Raw genomic sequence first — 24,694 nt, forward strand, 5'->3', positions numbered from 1 at the left:
TTGTTAGACGTTAATGAATCACGGATTATGTAATTATATTATTGTTATAACTATTTATGTTTATAGAATAGCAGTCTTTCCATGTGTTTCCATTTTGCCCCCCTTTTTCGATCCTTAAACATGTCAATAAAAGCTTCATAGCATTATCCCACAAGTGCGTTATTAACTATACATAATACGTTAATAATAATTATATTCTCAGACTAGACACATGTATAGAGTATAATATACACTTAATCCTAAAAGTCCTGCACGCGCGGGTATATTTTACAAGGAAAAAAGATTATGGAGAACAAGGGAAGTCGACGCTAATCAGGGTAAAACATAAAACAACGAACTGAAAAAGAAACCAAGAAAACCAAACCACAAGACTAAGTGATAAACTAGTTTAATGCTTTGCTCGTGATGTGCTAAAACTCATAAATTGAATTACGTTCGAGAATCAAAAGATAAGAAAAATTGAAAAAAGTCAGCTAACGTTTGGCGAATTGCTGAAATATTATACACTTGGTGGAAAATTGAAATTGGATCGGTTCGTACAATTTGTATTATATACTTAATGCAATTCGAGTATTATAAATTTATAGACATGAATAGGCAGGAATAGACAATGATTATAAATATCGCATTTCACGTTATTCGGAATATTACGTCCTGCGCATTAAATAGCGATCATTGATACATGAATTATACCGCATGATCGGTATATACACGTTAGAATCAACGGGCAATATTAACATATAAACAATTTATAATACAAGCATGAACTTTACAATGGACGGAGCAAAAAGCACATTATAAAATTACAATATACAACGTTGTATTATAACGCGTGTGCGAAATGAAGCTCTTTGTCCATATAATTAATAGGAAACAATAATCAAGCAGGCACCATAAGAAGAAAAACGCTACAAAAAGGGCAAACCATAAAAGAAGAAAAGTGGATCGCAGATGTACATTCAGTCTTTGGACAAAGATTATACAGATGACGAATTACTTCTCGTCGATAAATACATGTATAATATTTAAATGCGTTGTATAGATAACGTAGTATTAGCATAGAAAATCATTAATTTGTTATCAATATCCTTTACTTAATCTCTTTTTTAAGTAAATTCTAAAACGACGTTAGGAAAAAGAATATAGAAGAAAATAAATAAAACTAACGACTGCGAAACGCGGTAAATTGAATAGACAATATTAATGAAATATAGTTGTAGCGTGAATGATAATTACTTTCTATTTATCCGCCAGTCGCGTCACGTCAATATACAGTAGGAACATCTATACACATTATTACGGTGATCATAAAAACGGAAAGCTGCAAGTATAAAAGAAGTTCTTTAACGGAATAGTGTGTAATTGTACAAATGATATTAATGAACAGTTATCACCGCAATTCACCTATATCATTAAATATACTACACGAATAGATGATACACCTATACGTTATATTATGTAGTACGATACAGAGGGACATTTACACCCAACGATATAGTAAAAACTATTAATCGTATAGTAATATAAGTTATGTATAAAAGTCTTTCGGAAATCTAGGCCGTTGTATTCCGCGGGAGTAAAATACGAAGAAAAAAGAAAGAAAATAGAGATTGATAGTTTTTCTTATTACAAGTTAAAATGCAGCCTCGACTAAATCGACGTACTGTATAAATTATTCAACGGACCCGAAGTGCCAAAGCTACTTCTGGGTTAAAGAATAACAGAGAAAAGAAGAAACGTAAAAGAATCTATCACTAAAGACAGAACGGAAATCCGTTTGGTATCTAACACAAGTTTCCGCTCAACACAGGACATCAGAGAAAATTGTTGTAGATACAGGTATGTGCAGTGATCTGACTTACCGACGGTTCTTCGATGACTCTCTTCTGTATTGTATCCCCTCTGGTCAAAGAGGCGTGCAGCCTATAGACTTATAGTGCAGCCTGCACGGTAACGGGTATCGTCATAATACCTGTTATAGACAAATAATAAATGCTTTCCGCATCTCGTACTGCAGAAAAATTCGATAATAATAATTATTCCACAGAATAGCTGAACGATCAGTGAAATGTCTACAACTCGTAAACGTCCCGTCCATTGGGCCTGGCGACAGTTGGTCTACAGGAAGCGGGGCTTGCATACGAATGTATAATGTGAACCCTAAGCCGAACGTCGCCGGAAGATCTGCCGGTGCCGTCACCGCGTGTCCGTCTTGAGAAGCTGACGGTGGTCTTGCAGCAGCAGTAATGAAAGAGCTTGACGTATGCATTGCGGAAGTGCCGATCGGCGACGCAGTACAAAAGGTTGTTGAAACAGGACTTCGACAAGGCGAACCACGCCAGGTTGTAAAACACCCTGGCGCTTACCGGGCGAACGGAACTGACGCAGAGGGTGACGCCAAAGGGTAGCCAGAAGACTGCGAACATTGCGAAGCTGTACATGTTGGTCTTGGTCAGGTCGTAGTCCCAGGTGAATGCCACCGGTGGTTTGAACGATGCCCTCGTCGCCCTGCGCACCCGCACCACGAGGCAGAGGTAGGCTAGTATCGTTATCAGGGCCGGTACTCCAACGACGATACTCGCGCCGACGGCCTGGACTAAGGCGATGCCGTTGAATCGTCGCCCGCAAAAGTCCGGCCCCAGGTCCAGGGACGACTGGAGGGCTACCGTCGTCCCGGCGATTAACCAGGCCGTCAGTATCAGGCTTGTCACGCAACTCGGCGTCAATGCTTCGTACCTGAAATTTGATGGATTAGTGAATAAGGGAATTATTTTTTTAATACTCTAACCTCAAAATCGCAACGAAGTAGCGATTTCTTAACTTACGTGATAAAAATGACGGGTTAAGACTCGTACGGAATTACGGATGAGGGTTTTTGACGAGCCGTAAGGCTTACGCGTGTAACACGCGTGTCAAAAGACTGTACACTATTATATAACGCGAGCATGTATACGCCCGGTTTTCCATGAATGTTTTCCGTACACAAAGTACCCATTTCTATGGCGGTCAAGTTAGTCTGCGAATGCGCAGACGCGGAGTGCTGAAAAGACCGGACTTCTAAGTTCTGGGAGTGTTGAAAGTAGTCTTTTCTACACTCCACGCATGCGCTGTCGCGAGCAATTCTGACATTAGGCAACCCTAACCTCAATTTCGTGCTTGGTGAAAATCTGCGTAACTTACTATCGTTATCTAAAGAATCGTGTGCAACAGGGAGGCAACGGTCTTTTCGCCGCACGTATTTTCAATATTTGTCTTCGGCTTACTTACGACTCGTATTGCAAACTTACGCTCGGCCCGAAACGACTGAATTTGCCTCCTTGATACACAATATACTATTGTATATACTTACCAACTTAACTATATTCTAATAATATTCAGGCAGCTTACAATGAACTATAGGTACAGTTTGTATGTGCGTGAGTGTGCGTGCGTTAAGTATCAGAGTCAAAACAGAATATTTATATTAGTATGTGTATACATATAATATCACTTATACCTAAACGTATAATACATATTTACCGCAGAGTTTGGAAATTTTGTCTGTAAAAATAAATACTAAATTACCTTTCTTCGGACAGGCAAAGACGGGCATAATTCTCTACGGCGATGGTAGCGAGAGTGAAAACGGTGACGAGAAAACAAACGGCCTCTAAACTCCACTCGAAACGACATATACTAGGAGATTCTTGTTGACCGGCTAAAATGACAATCGCAGAAGCAGGAATAACGAGGCCGGTAACGAGAAGATCGGCAAGTGCAACGTTGACCAGAAAAGCGTTACCTGAATCAGGAAATTCGAATTTGTTAATCAACTGCAGCAGTTCTTTATAGCCATCCATAAATTCCTGCACACCTGTATAATTTTAGCATCAAAAGGGTAAGTATTGTGAAAAAAATAATTCAAAAGTCTCACCCCTCTTCTTCAAATGATCCTCGACCATTACCGCCGATATCATGAAGACGTTACCGACGCTACCGACGACGGCCAGAGACGCCAGGAGCAGAAGACGGGCAACCCTCGACCAATCGGAAGACAGAGTTACCGGCGAGACGTCGTCACCAGCGTCGGCTATTTCCCCCCTCGTATTTTCAACGACGACACCGGTACCCAGTGCAACAATACCGGCAATCGCAGTGCTGACTCCAGCCGTGCTTATCGTGGTGACGTTCATCTTGAAAAAAGAAAGGCACAATTAAAACAGGCGCCTCAAAGTGTGGACGTGGCTAGTCAGGCAACATGGCGTCGTCGTAAGCGATCAGCTGATCGGATTAGGCGCATTGTGCGAAATTTCAGTTTGTTTGATCAGGTTGAAACACGGTGAAACAGAAAGCTACTATGATAATCGAATATAACTCAATTTGAGTGATGATTATCTGCCCAAATATGAGATCTCACAGTACTTTTAATTCTGTGAATCGTATTACGATGTATAAAACAAAACAAGGGATTGAATTTTACTCTGTTATTATTTTGCCTGTGATTATAAGCTTTTTCGAGCAGTAGCAAATTGCCAGAGCGATTTCGGTATTCAATGATTCGCCATCGTGATATGAATCTCGATGATACGCGAAAAGCATTTCAATTGACACAGGTATGTGTCACGTGTGTACATGCCTACGTACATACATAAATACTCATACGTATGCAGAAACTGGGCCAACGCTCATTATTTATCACTAAGAGAATGGATGGACGACAGCCAAGAACGACAGGTTCGATTATAGTATGGAATTCACACTTGTTGCTCAGCCGATATATGCATATACCATGAGCTATACACACATACCTACATACGTACTGCGCAATATCTGTATTCATGTATACCTAATACCCGCACAACACATGCGCGGATCGTCGAAATAATGTCAGAACTAACGATGAATAAATTCGTCGGCATTTGCGAACGAAGTTGAGTGTTTCTCTATTTTCCGTCATGAAAAGAAAAAAAATACTGATTTTTAATTTCACCAATTTTTTTAATATCATTCTTCTATGCGTACAGCGTACTTGAGTTGGTATTCAAGTTGATTATACAAAGAGTGGACGAAATTGTGGTGCAAATGATGAGATAGATAGATAGATAGATAGATAGATAGATAGATAGATAGATAGATAGATAGATAGATAGATAGATATTTTATTTTGTCCATAGCGGTATTGGACAAGTACATGAAGATGGCAAATTAATACAGGTAACAGGAAGATGTGGAATAATTCATTATATTAAATAACGTAAAACGATGATGATAATAAACGGTGCAATTTATTATGTTGGGCGTAATATTTTAACTAACGTTCACATATTACTGCATCGCCAATAACGGTGCACCCTGCATATAATATATCTATACATACATATATAGTAGAAGAGTTGAGATATTAAACTTTTTCTCATAATATCCTCGCAGTATTAGGACCGAGGATATATACAATTCATAACCTATGTACTATACGCCCCCTACAGACGATATTAAATTTCGCTTCTATGGGTATATCAGAAATTGTAACGGTCAGCGATGAGACACTGTTATAAGAAAGTCGTATGGTGAAAAAACATTTGCAAAAAAGCATTGACTTTATTTCAATATTACGTATTTTACCACCGTCTAGTTGGCACGGAGTTCTGCATGCCTGCGCATCGATTAAATTCGAAATTTTAAAATCGATGAAGTTTACGTCGAATAATAACTCTCTAGGGCTGTGTAAACAGCGTCTATACCCTTCTTCAGAACCGTAAACCATACTGCAGTCATTCGTAAAATACTTTATATAGGCCACGTGTACATAACATACATAGATAGGCATATGCACAAGCAAATTGCGAACATAAGTATAAGGTATATTCACTGGCACTCGATCAAATTGACCTTCAAGAATATGAATATAACCGTTTAGTCCTTACACATTGTCTATTCCGTCACCCCTGGAAAATGCCAGTTTTCCACGTGATTTACGCGCTAATGTATACGTCTATTATACATGCATAATTACACGAACATGCGTAACAGTGTTTACATTGTACACGCCTCGCCCTACCCTACTGAAAATTCTCGTATATTAATTCGCAAAATGTTTTGTAAGAATTCAGAATTTAATTTATTACATGATTTGTCTTGTAAATTCGATGAAACATATTCGTAAGAAATCACGTAATAAATTACAAAAGTATGTATCGTCAAATATACTAGATCAAAAATCATATATAATGCACTATGTACTGGACTAATTTAATACGTGATTTCTTACATATTTTATCGAATCCACAAGATAAATCATGTAATAAATTACACGCTGAATCTTGTGAAAACGTTTTATGATTTAACACGTGAACATGTAGGGTGTTTCAGGGGATTGGAATTGTTTTCAGTTCGTAGATTAAAAAATGACAGTATTTTTTTTTTTAATCAGGAAAATTAAAGCCAGAGGTATAAATGTAACGTTACAGAAAATAACAAGTTCAAAATACGTATTAGGTGATTTTCTGCTTGAAGGAGCAACGTAAACCAAAAACGATGCTCTCGTCAAACTGACGAGCATATCGAATCTTGTGGGCGTGAGAGGCTCGTTACCCTCATTAGCGTCTTCTCCGTTCTTATGTATACATAACACATATATACATGTATGTGTATATAAACTAATGAGGAGGAGCGCCGCGAGTCTTGACGACATTAATGGATTTAACGACGTTACCCGCAATCACAACCGGCCCGTAAATTGAAACCGTTGCACCCTAAACGTGTGACAAATTTATCATTACGAAAATGAAAAATCTTAGAAGGTAAGTTATGATGGAAATTTTCGTAATAAATTATTCTCCACTCGTTGCGTAATCAACGGAGGCCCTACGAGTTGGCAAGAAATTGCTGTATTCGCTCTAATTTCTGACTCAATAGAGACTTTAGGCTAACGTACAACATTTTAGTGGTTCAACATTACGTGACTCGGTGTTACGTATACCCTCTATAATATCACGGCGGCAGCTGTGACGCGTATTTAAGGGTACATTTGTCGCACGTGCTGCACGCTGAAACATAACGTTGAAAAGTTTGAAGCTACGACCCTGCCCATTACGCATCTGATACATCATTGTGTAACTCGTTATACCGAGAAAAAAAATTAAGAGATTAGTAAATCCGGTATGATGCCACTCGGCGGTGATGAAACACACATTTTGAGCCCAGTCCCATGAGATTTGATTGTGAAATGACGAAATGGCAGCTGATCTGGTTTTCGATTACGAAGTACACCGAAATCTTATTTTGGCGACATTTGTTACCGATATTACGCGCATGTCGGTAATGTATGTGTGTAATGTCGGTAACAAATGTCGCCAAAATAAGATTTCGGTGTACTTCGTAATCGAAAACCAGATCAGCTGCCATTTCGTCATTTCACCATCAAACCTCATGGAACTGGGCTCAAAATGTGTGTTTCATCATCGCCGAGTGGCATCATACCGGATAGTTCGATCAATTCAGTGTAACTGTGAAAATTTGGCCAATTTCTGTGGGTGGTAACTAATCTGTAAATTTTTTTTCAAAATTTTGAAAAAGTAAAAAGACGCTCCACTTTTTGCCAAAATAAGGCATTAACTGCCCAAGTTTTACTCTGATCGCTTGAGCGGTATAGGAGTTTTGCATCCCCGCGTTTTCGAGGTGTACAACGGGTCTTTATATGCACCGTAAGGGGAGTCCTCCATTCGTGCAATTCGAGGCCCTTATTGAAAAAAAACGCCTACAACTATGCAATTCTGGTATATTTTACCTAAATTCACCTGCATTTATGCAATTCAGAGTACGTTCTACAGTAATATATTCCAGGTTATCAGAATGCAGGCGAAGCAGGATAAAATGTATTCATCGTACATTGAATTGGGTACGTCGCAATTCAGAATCCAGTTTCTCAAAAAACGGCCTAAAATTATGCAATTGTTGTACACTCTACCGAAACTCATCTGCACTTATGCAATTCCGGATATGTTCTACAGCAATGTATTCCCGGTCGTCGAAATGCAGGCGGGAAAGGATAAGATGTATCCTAGATTGCATAAATGCAGGCGTATTTATCGCATATATCGATTTGGGTATGCCACAGTTTTATGAAATTATCGGGTTGTATGTTAGGCGTAAAATGTCGAGATGGGTATAAAACAACGTTAACGATAATGGGAACAATATCGATTCGCCCTTAACACACAAGCCCCGCCCAGACTGCCTGTGGCTTATTCATTATACTTGGAACTCCCAATCTACGTAAAAAATTGAATCATTCGTGAATTCTACACAATTTCGCAATTAGGCTCGTCGCGATAATCGACACGATTCGCTGGGCGATATTTTTTTTCGTCTGTTATCTCTGTTTGATATTTCAATTGTGTTAAATAACCAGGAATTTTATCTGAGTAATTAATCTTGATACTGTTTTACCTTTTCGGTAAAATTTAATTTTCCTATTGCGATCATTACTTAGCAAGGCGACATACATTAACGCAATTAACGTTAGGTAGACGTTGAAAAACGTTCACGTTGATACTCTCTCTCCTCAGGAATATGCATTTGTCAGCGTATATGATGAAAGCACCTAGTGGTTTTGCATTTTGCTCTCTTTATGTACGAGTGAATCGTAAACGTGTACAAGAAGGTTTGCACTCAAGCCTCGGAGCATTAACCTAGATTTTTGTCGGAGGTAATAATTAAAAAAACTTTTATACGTATACACGCATATGCATAATATTACAGGAACAATAATCCTTGCGTGCAGATTGTGGCATAAGAAAGTTTGATTAAGCACACGCGTGTTCTTTGAACGTGACTGAAAAATGAAAACTAACGGAACCATTATAATTCCTCGAATTATTAAAAAAATGATCAAGACTTTCTATACATCTAACTTAATCTTTAGCCTAAACTCCTTTTCTTTCGACTTATGTTCATTCAATCCTGAGAGTAAACTCGAAATTTGCTGCGGAGGCTTGATTTCAATAAGTATGCATGGGGCCGTATTGCAGCGACTGTTTCAAAAAATGAATTCAAATCACGGTATATTGCATGTAACATAAATCGTCGTTACGGATGTTACACACGTATTGCAGAAAATACCTACGTGATATAGAGAGACTTTCCCGCGTATTGATCATCACACCGTCAGATGCGCGGAGAGAATTTCACCGGCATGAGAGGGAGAGAGAGAGAGAGAGAGAGAGAGACAAAGAACTAAAGTAGTGTTTCAAAGCTGTGGTTATCCCGGTCCCAAATACATTATCCCTCGTATATGAGCTCGCGCGTAAAACAGGTAGGTTATACGAGTCTGTCTCGCGGCGGGGAACAAACAGAGTAAAGTTGATATCGAGCCACTGATTACGGCCCTTTTATCGGCTCGTATTATACACAATCTTATACTAATGCTCCCCAGGGAACATGGATCATTATAATGCAATGAATGCTGACGAAGATGATGATGATGATGATGATGATTGATGTGACGAGAGGCGTGGAAGGGAGGGAGAGAGAGGGAAGGTATTATAAAAACCGAAAATTCTTATGGCACCCTCTCGACAGCAGAGAAACTCGATTCGACATCCTGCAATTCATATATTACCGATTTCCCATCTGACGTATGTATGTACATATGTACTCACTCGTACACGCCATATACCTACGCTATGTATCTACATAGGTATGAGGTAAAATATCGCGGGCTCCGAAGGGGCTGTTCTTTTCGTGGGTTCGATTCAACCCTAGCGAAATCGAGAACGATAAATCCGCGTTATTCCGTCAGACGAACAAAAAGGAATAGCAGTCTCTCTCTCGAGAGAGAGAGAGAGAGAAAGAGAAAAAATTCGTCCTCGTCTCTAAGGATTCTGACGTGATCGACCATGGAAGACACGAGGACGTTGGCCGCGGAGCGTTGCCCTCGTTTCTATCATAAAATATGTATAAGTGCAGGAGCTTCTTCGTTTTCAACATTTGACGTCATGCTGAACAAGTATAAATGAATAACCGTGAACAGTTGGAGCTACGAATATTCTAATCCCTTTTTTTTATTTTCTCAAATTTTCGAAAAGATCAGTCACCCGAAAGGAGGTTTTTTTACGCGACTGTTTCAAGATATATTCAGTATCGGAACCTGTTGAAATTATAAGAAACGTGAGATTGATTTTAAATTAAAGTTAAAAAAAATTCCAAGATGCAAAATGGTTAAGGAATCATTTTTAAAATTGAATTGAAAAAAAACAACAGAAATTCGAAATATCATAGAAATGTTTGAATACTTGTAACTTAAAAACCGTTACATAAATAAATAAATAAATAAATAAATAAAAATTGAGGGTCCTGGAGGCTTTACTATCATGGAATGATACCGATACGTCCGAACAATTTGGCAGAGATTTAATTGACACACAGAAAAGCATATCATATTTTCATCACAACTATCATACCTATATAGATCTAGTAAAACAAAAACAGCGACCTTCTTTTCCTCTCTTCCAGCGAATTGATATCCAAGATTCGTAAATTCAATCTCCGATATCCTTTTACATGGTATAATGCTGTCATACGTGCAGGGAGCGATATCTAGACATAGTAAAACACTGATCGTGAGATAGACAGAGTAGAAACAATATAAAGCGTAGATAATCCAGGGCGAGTCGGCCCCTGGAGGGATTGAGGAAATCAAAGTCAAGTTTCTCTTGCCATAGGAATTGAGTATCGAGCCGATTGATTCGAGCAGAGTAAGCCTGCTGACTAAGCTACACGGGAGCTGTTGGAGGTTTACGGGGATCCCCCCATGGCGCGTCTAGTTGTTCCTTGGATTATTCGGGGTTTGTTAAGCGTGCAATTACTCCAAGGAAAGGACAGCGTCCTCGATGTGTACCTACGCATATATATATATCTATACACTACAGGATATATATACATATATAACTATATATATAAACCCCAGCGAAAACTTGTCTATTCAACGATTTTCTCGAGTCGAAGGTCTAATTACATTCCATCCTCTTCTCTTCTCATCCCTTCTTTTCTTTTCTTTTCTTCTTCTGCTTATTCAATTCAAATTGCAGCAAGGCGTCAGCTGTTTTTGACTATCGAAGTTTATATAGGTATATGTATATATATATATACATATATATATATATATATATATATATATCTGCTGATAATTTTTAATTTCAGGTGTTACATACCGTATTACATAGGTATACCCTTATATCTTTAGTACAAATCAGTCTCCACGAGACAAAGAGATTCGGAGGAAGGAAAAGAAAACGAAAGAAGAAGAACAAAGAGAAAAAAGAAAATTATATGAAAACCCATCTACAATGGCTACATGTACCATATACATAGGTATGTGTACGTATACTATGTTATACATACAAGTGGGTTACGGCTCAAAAGATTCGGGTGAATATCGACGAAGGATGCGCGAAAAATGATTTTACACCATGGTGGTTCGTACCGTGATCCGGAAGGATGAATCAGAGGAGAAAGGAACAAGCAATTTTCCGCTATGCCATTTTCAGCTTCTTGGAATTATGTCTGCATCCCCTCTCTTCACGACGGAGACGGCGACGACGACGAGATGACCAAGTCGTATGAATAATTTGAGTTTCTTATTCGATTTCCTCCGGATGCGCTTTATTTACACACCATTTTCCTAGAAATTGCTAGATCTCTCTCTTTTTCACCGTTATTATTATTATTATTGTTATTATTATCATTATTATCAGGCACTGAATGTACCTTATACCTTTTTTTACTCCAATAAGTATCCATTTTTATATACCTATGATTATTTTAGCATATGCTATTTCCGGTACATGTTTAACATAAATAACCGTTTAACGCAGGATAAATCCGCCTGCATTTATGCAACTCAAGTTACAGCTCAACGACGTCCGCCTAAATTTATGCAATTTCAAGCCATGCACAGGTTGATTCCGAGTAAATACCACAGTATGTTGGGTTGCCTACCACTGAGGAGAACAAATATCGGTAAAGCAGACCTACCGAGTCGTAATCTCTTCTGTCAGGTCATAACTCATACCTATAATCACTTTAACGTAACCCCAGAACGCGATCACTGAACGCGTCAGCACAGATTAAAAACAACGAAACAACTGGTTGGCCAAATCCACACGAACTGACAAGACGAACAGTTCTAGCTCAGTCGCAAGGACTTTAAACGCACTGTATACCTAGTGATAACTCATACCGGCAGTTACACATACTCCGGCCTTTGTTCGGAAACACCCTGTAAAGGTTTACTAAAAATCCGCCTACATTCTGGCAACTGAGAATACATTTAGGTGAAATGCGGCGTGAATTGCAGAAATGCAAACTGATTGACTCGACCTTAAATTGTCCGTGTAACATTTCCACGAAATAACCGGGCATATGTGAAAGAAGAGTTTTCAACGATCGAGTTTCGTCGTGAGGGTTGAAAAGAAAGAAAAGAGAGAAAAGAAATCGTTCAACTTATGATTTATCCTTGCCAGCGAAAATTGTTCGGCGTCTCCGTATGAAAAAATCGTAAGACGTGCGGGAACGTCGCTGTGAAAATTCGTTCAAAATATAGGCATATACATACCGGGGCTGCACAGCTCGTCACCCTCACGACAAGTATGAGGTACGTTTGGGAATTTTAAACCCGAGTGCTCTGCCGGCGATGTAAGGTCGTCCGAATAGAGAGACCTCTTATTACCGTCTCTATCACATGGGGCTGTACAATAGAGGCAAGGATTATAAAGGCACGAGGACGACGTGCCTCAACGAAATTAAAACTGTCCGAGGGCGGAAAAGAGCGATATTGCGTCCCCGCTTTACGGTACTACAGAATAATTAACATTGGGAATACCTGAAGGTGTGTTATACGCAATGATTGAAGAAGAAAGAAAATAAAATATTTTCAAGATCTAACATGTAAAACGAAGTTTTTCATACGTTAAGTGTGGTTTTTTTTTTTTTTTTTTTTTTCATTTAAGTCGATCAATTTTCTGGATTATACTCAGTCGCATCTATCCCAGGTTCAATTATGTACCCAACATCCTCGGAAAAATACTATCAAACTTCTCAGTCGTTTCTGCAACTATCATATCAGTGCAAAACTATGCCCTCGAGCTAGAAAAGCAGCGTTTCGTTCTGTTCTGATCGTCTTATGCCGTTATAATATCTAGTATATAACCTATTCCCTACAAAAGTACGGAAGGAAGCTGTCACATAACAGCTGCTACCTCTGAATAGTTGTTGCGAACAAGTTATGATTTTCACCCTTCCTTTATCGATAATGTACTAATTTAGGCCCGTATTGTTCGGTGCTATATAAGAAACTATATCAAATTAATGTTGTACTATAAACAACAGAATTTTTTTCAATTGTTATAATTTCTTTACTTACAACTTTTAAAATTAAATTAAGATTTTCAGTGGTGAAAAATAATAAAAAGACGTATACAAAGTAATAAAATAGAAACTAACGAGAAAAATTAAGAGAAATATCAACGTGGTAAGTAACAAAAACGGTGCCACGATTTTGTAATTCTAATCCGATCCACGTGTCTCTACCCGGGAAAAATATCGTCACCCCCAATTATATCGCGTGATTCAAATCACCCATATTTTCACACATAGGTATTACATATATAATATTCCTACATATAAAATGTATACCCATGTACTTGATACCTCGCAACATATCGCGATAAGACAATGAATCGGGGAGAGAAAGCGTTAGATTGAAAAGAATGGAAGGGAAAAAAGGGGTTTAAAAAAAAAAAAAAAAAACATCAAACCACAAACAACTTATGCACGAAGGTGTATAATCCGTGCCTATGTGCGTGCGAACATGTGTAGATTCACTCGTACATGCATAGACGTAGGTATAACGGAGTTTGTCGATCGTGCTAACAGGTAGGTCCTCCACCGCGCCCAACGCGAGTGGCGGTGGGAAGCTGTATCGATTGAAAGCTCCGCCGGGGACTACGGCCTGCCTGACTCAGCCTTTACTTCTACTACTGCCACCGCACCCTTCTCTCTCTCTCTCTCTCTCTCTCTCTCTCTCTCTGTCTCTCTCTGTCTCCCAACTAACTTATATTATTATACCTACGCGAGTAAAAGAACACAAGATGGTACCGAGTCGTCTCGAAAACTCGAACCCCGTTCAATATATAGAAAACAACTTCACACGTTACGGAAAGAAAGTTGAAAGAATAAAAAAATATGTGTTTAATGCTACGTGAAAATTTAACGTTGGGTAAATCCGCCTGTGTTTATGCAATTAAAGGTACACGGTTGAACGATCGTCATTTGTTTCGTGGGAAATCAATATGATTGGAGGAAGTGAGGAATATTCGACCAATTGTCAGAAATGAAGAAATGTCGATATCGATGGGTAAAGTAAGTGCCCTGATCAATTGCATAGATTCAAGCGGATTTACCCAATGTTGAATTGTTCGTCAGACATTTCCACGAACTCTCCCGGTTTGTATAAACTAAATGTTAACGATTTTTTCCTTATTTTTGCCAAGTTCTTTTCATCGAGTTTGTTTTTCCGAGTAATAAAGGAAATCGTTGATGAAATAACTGTGCCCAATGAACAATCTTCATGTATTTGTATAACACGCATACGAGTCTGGAAATTGAAACGCCCACGCGTGCATGGTTTTCTTTCTCTAGTAGCCTCTAGGCAATGTGTGCGTGCCAAGGGTAAAGAAAAGGGTGTAGATGTGAGATTGGGTAAAAATAAGACGCGGGGTGGAAGGAGAATAAAAAGAGTAACTTGGAACCGCACTTTCGAATCACGAAATTCCGTCGTCGTCCCCAAATCTTCTTATATATACATAGATTTACATACACGTTGAGAATTACAAACAGATCTGTTGTCATGACGAGGGTATAATAATGTATGAGCAAATTTATTAGCGCGTGGTTACGATTATGCATAAATTATTTATATCAAATACATTTCTTCTAACTGAGTCAAATTCTGGCTATACACACAACATATAAACTTTTTATTACTACTTATTATAGAACAAGAAAATATTACTTCAATGTGTAGTTGAACGGTTTTGTTCATTCTAAGTTTTTCTCGTTTTTTTCCTCCATCTTGTTTTCTCGTATATCAATTTCCACAACGTAATTGCGAATTCTAACCCATTTCCGTGAAATGTATTCAAATCTGTGACAATTACATACGGTGAAGAGACAATCGTTTGCATCAATTGAGGGAAAAAAGAAGAAGCTCGAAATAACAAAGGAAAAAAGCCGCGACCCTCTTTCGTCGAGAGGGAAACGCCGATTATTCAGCATCGTCTAGCCACCGACGTCGGGGTTTCTATGTGTAGTTAGCGACGCGTCGGCGGCAGCGGCTGACTAAAGCGGATTACTACTACTTGTTCGTTTACTGCACGTCGGTTCTGTGCTTACAATACAGAGGCTCTCAGCGATCGCGAATAATAATAATAATAATAACAATGGTAGTAATAACGCTGATAATAACTGTGTTTTGAAAATCGTGACTTCCGCTAATGATCGTCAGATTTTCATTTAATAGGATTCAATTTTTGCTGTCGTTTATCGTTAGTTTAACTTTGTTCATTCGTTTCACCGCGCCTGTAATATCCGGTAAAGTAAAGGTACCTATACATATATACATGATATATTCTTTTTCGACCCTTCCTCATCTCAGTTTCATTCACCGAGTTGGAGTACAGCTTAAAAGGTTCGCCAATTTAGGAGAGTGGCATGGATTGAATTATACATTGAACACAAGTTTGCTGACTCTCTATAGCACGTGCAATACAAACACCGAGCAATAATCTTCACGCTGCACGCGCTGCCCTACGGTTGTTTGATTCTTATTTTCTTTTATTTTCATAATATCATCGATTTTTAGGTAGTCTAAGATTCTCAATAAAATGCAGGAAAATTGTGTTACAATCTACCCTAAATTGCATAATTGCAGGCGGATTTCAATAAGATATTTATCCAATTTGCATAAATGCAGGCGTATTTCGTAAGTATGCATCCTGAATTGCAAACGTGCAGGCGGATTTTGGTAAAGTGTATCTAATTGCATACTTGCAGGTAAATTTCGTCAGAATGTACTCTGAATGCATGAATACAAGCTGATTTTGATAATATGTATCTGAATTGCATAAATGTAGGCGGATTGAACCTATATTAAATTGCCCATTTCACACTTTGACAAACGACTCACTATATACACCCACCCACACATATACAAGCACACTTACGAAAGCTTTCGGCTTCTCGCCGAACTTAACACCATACAGCGTGAGCTTAATTCAGATTATCCCTGCTACATGACATGCAAGCGGGATATATACCGTGTATTATGCAAACACCACTTCCTTGTAGTGTAGGTAAATTGAAAACGCAGGGGAATATAAAAAATTCGCCAGCTTTCTTGAATTCTTGAAACAAATGTAAAAATTTCTTCTACGCACTCCGGCTATCCTGGTATTTTTTTTTCTTTCTCTCCTCTCGACTTAATTTTGTGTTTGTTCAATTCTTACTTTAAAAAGAAATTTGAAAAAAACAATTATCGGATTAAGAAAGTTGATTCCAACAAACCGAAATGACAAAACAGAAAATGGAATCAGTGAAACCGACATACCTATGTATATAGCCTAATATTTTGTTTCTTTAAGTACGTACCATGTAAACTTGTGTGTAATAAATTTGGAGAACAACTTGCAGAGATCGTACATAACTTTACTTAAAATAGCATAATTTGCTTCTGCACGCTACCCGGTTTTAGTGCTAAAACCTGTATTGAAAACAAGATTGTTTATATACATGCAGCAAATATAATGTAGCTTTATGACGAGAAAAAAAAAACGTGAAATATTTATAAACGAGCGCAGAAATTGTTGTGTTTACAGGAAATTGCACGTGCTGGAAACAACAAACGTTTATGTTATACCCCGTGCATATTCATAAAATATAAAAATTCAGCCAAACCGCTCAGCTGACTGCTTACCTCGGCGCCATGTTGAATTCCGAAGTTTAAATATAAGGAATTTCTCTGCCATTGAATCGGACTGACGTATGCACCAAAATATATCTTTATCATAGGCCGTAATCCGTCTGTACATTCATCCGGAATGAATAAACGTACGAAAACTGTAATAACCTTCGCCGAAACGTCGCCGAGAGCAGTCGTTTACTTTTTGGTTATGTCAAGTGCGGTAGCAACGTAGAAAATTTTTGCCTCGAGTTTACAATATAGTTTACAATAAAATATTTATATTATCGTTACACACAGACTATTTGAAATTGAAAGAAATATATCGAATATAGAATTGCTATATGCTGAAATGTATAATATTACCCAGAGTACATAATTATAGACATACAGATTCTAAGCCTAGTCAATGTCGCGCATTCATAATATACCTATATTCGTGTTGTTAGCGTGTGTTTTTTCTTTTTCTCCTCATACCTACTGGCAATTTTCCAACTCAAATTCATCCGCACGTGCCACCGCACGTGTTCAATTATATACATATATATCAATTATATATATATATAAAACACATGTGCATATGTTTATATTCACGTTATATATATATATATGTACACGTCACCTCATCACTACTGCAGTGAATGTTTCAATAACTCGTTAAGCTGCAGCTGCATTTAGTACTATAAGTGCATATAACATTTGATTACCATGCATGCAGCTATCATAGATTCAGAATATAAAAATTATATAGAAAAGAAAGGCGAGAAATTCGAAAATATCGCGCTGCATTAATCATGACAGTGAATTTTGCAAACTGTAAAATGAAAACCGTTGAAACCCGTTCTTTTACAGAACTCTGAAATGAATAAAAAAATCAAGTCTCTTCTATACGTGCTTTATCCTTATCCAAACTCCCGATAAAACAATGTCTGAAAAATGGCAGACATTCGTGAAAAATCATCTCGTATATTGTATTTTTTTCCCTTCGCGATTTTCTTGCGTGTTCTTTTTTTTTTTTGACACCTTTTATATATCACATATATTCGACGGCACGATGCTTGAAAAAAAAAAAAAACTTATCACTTCTCTCAAATATCCTTATAATATAGTAATATATAATAAATACGTGCATGCATATACATGTATATTGAACATACATATATACATATTCGCTCATGTAACGCGAAGAAACCAGATCCATGCCACTATATATAGAAAAAAAACCACGAGGGAAGAAAAAAGTCATGGATATATAAACGAAGGTTTTAAGATAGGAAAAAAAATGTCATATCGTAAAAATTGATCGTGCATTGTGTACATTAATATATATATATATATATAATTATTCGTCTCGAAGAAATTTTCTTCTCATGATGGATATTATAGCTATAATTTTAACGTATACATAATAAGGTGCTGTTGAAACATACGCTGTAAATCGGTATTTAAACAATTAGCAATATCTGCAAAATTATAAGGGAGTAATTACGACGGAAGTGGGTAATAAGTGAGACGAGAAACCAGAAACTGCACTGCACTGCTGCTGCTGCTGCTGCTGCTGCTCGGCAAGGAAATATCATTCAAACTTTATACAAGAGCTGTATTTCCCTCACGCCGGAGACCGTTCTCTGCATGATACACGATTGCGTTTATAGTCAGACAATTACGGGTATAGATATACCGATATCGATATATTACTATTCAACCCGTTCACATTAAAATGAATATATTGTCTCAAAATGCCTTTATTTGTGAGTTAAAAAAGAGTCTTTGAATGATTTTGAGATATTTTTTACGTGTTCCAGAAATCCCGAGTTTTTTTCGACAAAATTTCCATTTCTCAATCAATCGATTTGTCAGAAAATTTTACCCCCATTTCATAATATACTTGACAATTATTTATAAAAAACGATGATCAAGATACAAGAAAGCTGTGCAGATTTCATTTCATCCTTTAATAATTGATGACACAATTTTTTATGCACCGATGAGTATATCATAAGATTGAACACATTACAGGAATTATAAAAATTCGTTATCAGATTTTACACCGTATGTAACATAGTAAATTAATTCTGTTCAATGACCTCGTTTCCCTTCTTTATTTTCTACAACGTGAAACATACTTTTATTTTTAAATATAATGTATAATATAATTCGTTTATGCACACGTTGTGTAAGCTGAAGTATAATTATGGGTCAAGTGTGGTCAGTATACCGGCGAATCGGAAGCCCGTGTACTTCATACCTACCTTACCTACACACCTGCCTTACCCACATACCTACCTTACCTACATACATACATACATGCATAGATACGTCGACAGGTCGATCGATTTCTACCAAACCAATCCTCAAGAACAGGTCGAATAGGTATGTATGTAGGCATAATTGTACTTATATAGGGACTTGCGCGACCTCGGATTGTACGTTATACTGCATGCATATGTACTACCTAAGTGGAGGTTAACTTGTATCTCATTTTCCGTACGAGGTGTTACATAGGCCAGAAGTTAGTTCAGTTCGGTCGATACTCGTAAATATTATTTATTCAAATTCAATAATCGGTCTTTTTCAATTGCTGGCAGAAAGAATCATATCTACATAATCACTAGAATTTAGGTACAAATACCTATATACCTATAATTTAGGCAAAACATTAAATATTCTACAAAGATTTGTTTGATTTAAGGAAATTTTGTTGAAAAATATATCGTTTTTTCAACAAAAACGTCGATATGACGACATTTTGTTTTATCTAATGAAACCGTATTCGTTTGAATATATGAAAAAAATCTACATTTTTGGTAAATTGAAAAATTTCTTTGTTCTTCTCTGAACGCAAATGATTTCATACTCGGAATTTATGTTGCATATATATGTATATTACGATAGAGGCGATCATCTATCTGAACCGGCTCGTTTTCTCTGAGAGTAAATTTTCCTCGGGTTTCTAATTCACCCCATAGATCGTCTCCAGTGCGGCCAGTGGGATTCGGGAATTTGCGGTTTGGCGGCTGACGTAACGTCGACGGCAATGTAGATACGAGTATACACATCTCATGCCCATATAACGCACATATAAACGTTCCGTTATAACCACTTCGAGAGAGGGTTCGAAGTAATTTCAGCTTAAAACGTTGGGATTGTATTTTACGAGCCCACGCCTGTATTCCTCCATACGCATATAATCCGCATACATATAACTATACATACATACGTATATAATATATAGTGGTATGTACGCCACGTGTGATGACTGGGGCGGAGAACCGGGCGCCGAATAAGGGTCGATGAATTCGGGTAGTTGTTCCGTGTGTGTGAAAAAGGAAGGAAATCTGACGGTGACGTCAGAGCTAAAATTTGACCGTAAAATTTTATATCTTCAATAGGGGAGGGGATGATGATCCACTGAATCCCGAGATTTCCTACTTTTTATAGTCACACGTATTAACGGTTTGTAAAATTTTACGTACCATTATCCACGAAAGTATCGACTCGATCCCTGCAGGCGAAAATTCGATGCAGATATCCGTTTGCGCGAAGGTTAGGAGCGCGACAATTATCGAGTAATCCGATTTTCACTACCGCCCAATGAGAAAGCGCGTTACTGACGCTGCGCATGCGCAAAGCGATCTCTGAGTCACGTGCCAGTGAGCCGATTGGTCGAATTTGAAAACACAGTCACGCGGGTACGGAGGGCTCTCCGAAGTTGTGGATAAGGATATTCGAGCTAAGATTTCGTCCGTGAAAATTTATATATACGTGGTGGGTAAAGTAGAGAATAAGAATTTTTATCGTTTTATCTAAAAGTATCTGTAATTGATTTGTGGCCGAAATAGTGTACGAATATAAAAAAAATAATAGATGAACACGCGAGGGACGATCAGAGGAAAAGAACAGCTTTGCTCAAAACGTTGTTGTCAAGCGCATCGCGAGAGTGCCAAGCGTACCTGAAATCACCGGATAACGATCAGTTGAAAGTAAAGCGATGAGTCGCAAGACTACAACAGAGAAAGAGATTGGCTAAGCAAGAAACAAATCCAATAACAAATTTTTCCTCTTTCACCTTCGACGAAATCTATTTGCTACGGTTCTAGGATTAACATCCCCCTGGATTGATTCTCCCCGAACTGAATTCCCGGGTCATATCCACGCGACTGAATTCATTCATTTTAATATATCCATTTATTTCAAATTTCGTAGGATTTTCCGTACACCAGGTATATTTATCTGTTCTAATTTATTTATTTTAAGTTACTTACTATTCATCATCCTTGAGATCTTACGAAGGAGAGATTTTAACCGAGGGGACATTTAGTTTACGGAGATGTTAGACCAGATACCGATTTGGTTGCTTACAGGGTTAAATTGTTTCACAGCAGCTTGCAGGGAAAGAAACTCGACTAGCAACGACAAAGAATGAGACAAAATCTCTCTATTCGTCAAGTTTTAATTATTAATCATATCGTCGCGTCGCCTATGTAACGATCATAGCGTGAATAGTGCTGCTTTTGCCATGATAAACCCGCAAAGCATAAAAGTGTAATAAGAAGCGTCCGCAAGAGATCGATCAGTTAAGGATCGCTTGATATTATTATATGTATCCATATATGTATATACCATGTACAATGTAGGTATATGTCAAGAAAAATTTCGGAAACAAAAACTATCGAAAGGAAAATTTTCAACTATGCATGACGAATCCTATATATTACAAGGTTCAAATTTTGTTAGGAAAATTTTCATTTCAATCCGATGGTACAAAACGATGTATATATATAAGGCTCAAACCGTAGATACGACATAAAACAGATATATATTGTAAAAGAAGAGTTATAGACATCTTGTACATTGCATGATACGGAAATTTCAATTAACCGTTATCGTCGTGTTTTTAAAACGTTCCAAACTTGCGTGGAGTTTTTATTCGCAACTCGTGAATGTGAACGAATACATTACAGGTATCTTCAAACCAGAATCTCTCTATTATTCTGTCTCTATATCTATTCTTGTATATCTCGTACAAAGATCTTTCTACTATTGTTACCTGTCTGGAGCGAATAACTGTGTTATAATATCGTGGCTTTAATAATTGAATAACGAAGCTTAACGAAACTTGGTAGCAAAAACGTCGCCCGCAATTACGAAGGTTTTGCTCAATGAGTACACGAAGTTATGAAATACTTGTACAATATTATATTATACAATTCATATGCGCGTGCAAAACACCACCTACTCGAAGAAGAAGCTGCGGGGGAATCGTTTAATTAACTGAAACTGATTGTGAAATTGAAATGCCTCTGAACCTCGAGTTCAGATTCTGCCGCGCGTTTAAATTGCGTCGGTGAGATTGAAACTATTATATTACACAAAGGAAACTGAATCTTACGAGGTATTGACAAATTTACCCCATATAAGCAAAAAATTTATTTTAACAAGCAAAATTAACGTAATCAACAAATTTCCCCGAACACCAACGACAAGACGTGAAATCGTTGTTTTAAATTTTTATTACTTTTTACTAGCAATAAAACAGGAACGAAGATTCGATTTCATTTACTCGAGATCAGTATTTAAACGGCATCCTTGGAATATAAAATGTACAACAGTTCACGCATATTTTGGCACGCGTAGACATCATTAACTATATATGTATACGTGTATTCGTCAACAAAAACACATATCGAGAGGGGGGCTACTTTTGTTTTCTTTTTCTCTCTTGAAATTACTTTACAATAAAACCGTTATGAAACGAATGAAAAATCCGAACAACCGGGGCGGGGGGGGGGGGGGGGGGGGAGAAGAGAACATAAACAGACGTTGGTGTGAAAGAAATGCAGACAAATATATTTTTGTTTTCTCCCGAGTTGAACTGAATGTCGCGGGAGAGTAATACAAGTCAGACGGATCCATAAGTTCGTTACATTTCTTTACGAACCTGAAAATACAATCAGATTTGTGTAAAATTGAAATTCTTACTTTCTATGTTGAGTTCGTCTTCTTAATCGAGACGAAATTCCGTCCGGTAAATTCTTTCTTCTTAATTCAAGTTTCTTCGCCGATATTATAATCGATGAATTTTAATAGTAGAATAATTAAATCGCGTCAGTTTAAACATGTTTAAAACGTCGTCATATTATTTCTGTTAAGAAATATTCATAATCACCATACGTGTTCGTAAAATATTATTATTATTATTGTTGTTGTTGTTGTTGTTTTTTTGTTTAAAACATTTGTACTTACGTCTCATTTGTGGCTTATAGACACATACGATTAACCGTACAGAAGTATTAATGAAAAGGTGAAATATTGCACACGATTTCTATCCATTTACAATAACATTTGTAGATAGAATAGCACTTTCGTTGAGGAACGTAACGACAGTTAAATATTCCCGTTCACGATACCGCATCACTTGTCTTCGTGTAACCGGTGCTTCGAACGTTTATGTAGATGAAACACCTGCAAAAATTTTGATTTACTTTATTCTAGTTGACAACCATACGCACTATATCGTATATACGTATAACTGCACGTACGGTGCGCGGATTTATTTTCATCTGCGTTCTAGACTAGCGTCGTCGTCGTTGAAACCGTTTCTCGTTTGCCAAGAATTACAAAGGTGGTGTAGACAGTAGGTAGGTGTGTGTGTATGTAAGTATTCGAGTATGATAAACCGACTGAGCTGCTCGACCCGCGGTATTATTCTTTTTTTCGTGATGCGATTTCATAGAATGTATATAAGAATGCAGCAGATACAGAAGAAGAGAAAAGTAACGTGAAATGTTGAAGAAAAAAAAAAAAAAAAACTTTTCTGTTTTTCTTATCTGTTTTCTTTTATTACATGCGTAACGTGTAATCCAACTCTACAGAATAATTTATATAGACACGTATGGATGTAGAAAATTATTTATTCCCTATTTTAAACTGTATAGAATTTATGTACGTAAATATTTGTGTAATTTAAGTTTAATATGGAAGAGAAACAAAAAAAAAAAACGAGGATTAATTTTAAGTTTACTTCGTTTTTAATTCACGGTGTAGATATTGGAATACAATTTCAGGAATATCGTTAAATTTTTCTCTTTTTATTCTCGCTAGTCCACTAAGCAACTATACGGCATTTATTTGCGGCGGACCGGCGGTCGTCGCGGCGCTTGACACCGGTAGACTGACTGATTTCGGAATTTCCGACTTCCAGCGACGAACTACGAAACGTACGAAGTTTGATGGAAACCGCCCGCGCCCGGATCTCCGTGCCCCCCTGACGCCTGGCAACCTGCGCGCGCTGCCCTCGACGTAGAACCATAGAGATAAGTTTATGGTTTTATTTTATTCTTACACCGTGTTTTTGTCCATCAAGCGCGACATCTCGCGGCGCGACGGTCAAGCATGAGACACGAATCCTCGTGCCTCCTCTACCTTACCGACCGTACCACTTATCTTACCTTGGTAATATCGCATTGCGGTGCAGGTGATCCGATGTTTGCCAAAGTAGTGCAGGTATGAAAAATTTGAACGAAGTGTTCGGCTGGCTGATTTCCGAATATTGATTAACCGAACGGTTCTCCGAGTTCTACGTCACCCTTTTGCTACGTGAAATATATGTTTTAACTATGAATAATGAATCTATGCAGATTACTACAAGTTACATTTTATTTTCGATCTATTGAAGTTCTATTTTAAGGCTCAGTAGTT

General features: G+C 37.6%; 1 protein-coding gene across 1 annotated transcript; it reads right to left on the reverse strand.

The window, feature by feature from the left end:
- Positions 1-1,178: 1,178 nt before the first annotated feature.
- LOC124404490 (melatonin receptor type 1A-like) lies at positions 1,179-23,734 on the reverse strand. The gene is made up of 4 exons (XM_046878652.1): positions 22,976-23,734; positions 3,914-4,172; positions 3,565-3,781; positions 1,179-2,736 (listed from the first exon to the last, which is right to left on the reverse strand). The coding sequence occupies exons 2-4, from the start codon at positions 4,170-4,172 to the stop codon at positions 2,073-2,075; spliced, it is 1,140 nt and encodes a 379-aa protein (XP_046734608.1). The 5' UTR covers positions 22,976-23,734; the 3' UTR covers positions 1,179-2,072.
- Between the last annotated feature and the right edge of the window lie 960 nt (positions 23,735-24,694).

Source organism: Diprion similis, chromosome 3, assembly GCF_021155765.1.
Source record: "Diprion similis isolate iyDipSimi1 chromosome 3, iyDipSimi1.1, whole genome shotgun sequence".
NCBI classification, from domain to species: Eukaryota; Metazoa; Arthropoda; class Insecta; order Hymenoptera; family Diprionidae; genus Diprion; species Diprion similis.

What these genes read in the sequence shown, in the direction of transcription:
- LOC124404490 (XM_046878652.1), bottom strand. Translation starts at nt 4,172, where the DNA reads ATGAACGTCACCACGATAAGCACGGCTGGAGTCAGCACTGCGATTGCC. An exon ending in GGATCATTTGAAGAAGAGGG is followed by an intron (nt 3,782 to 3,913) that starts GTGAGACTTTTG and finishes TTCCTGATTCAG; the next exon opens with GTAACGCTTTTCTGGTCAAC. An exon ending in CTTTGCCTGTCCGAAGAAAG is followed by an intron (nt 2,737 to 3,564) that starts GTAATTTAGTAT and finishes ATCAAATTTCAG; the next exon opens with GTACGAAGCATTGACGCCGA.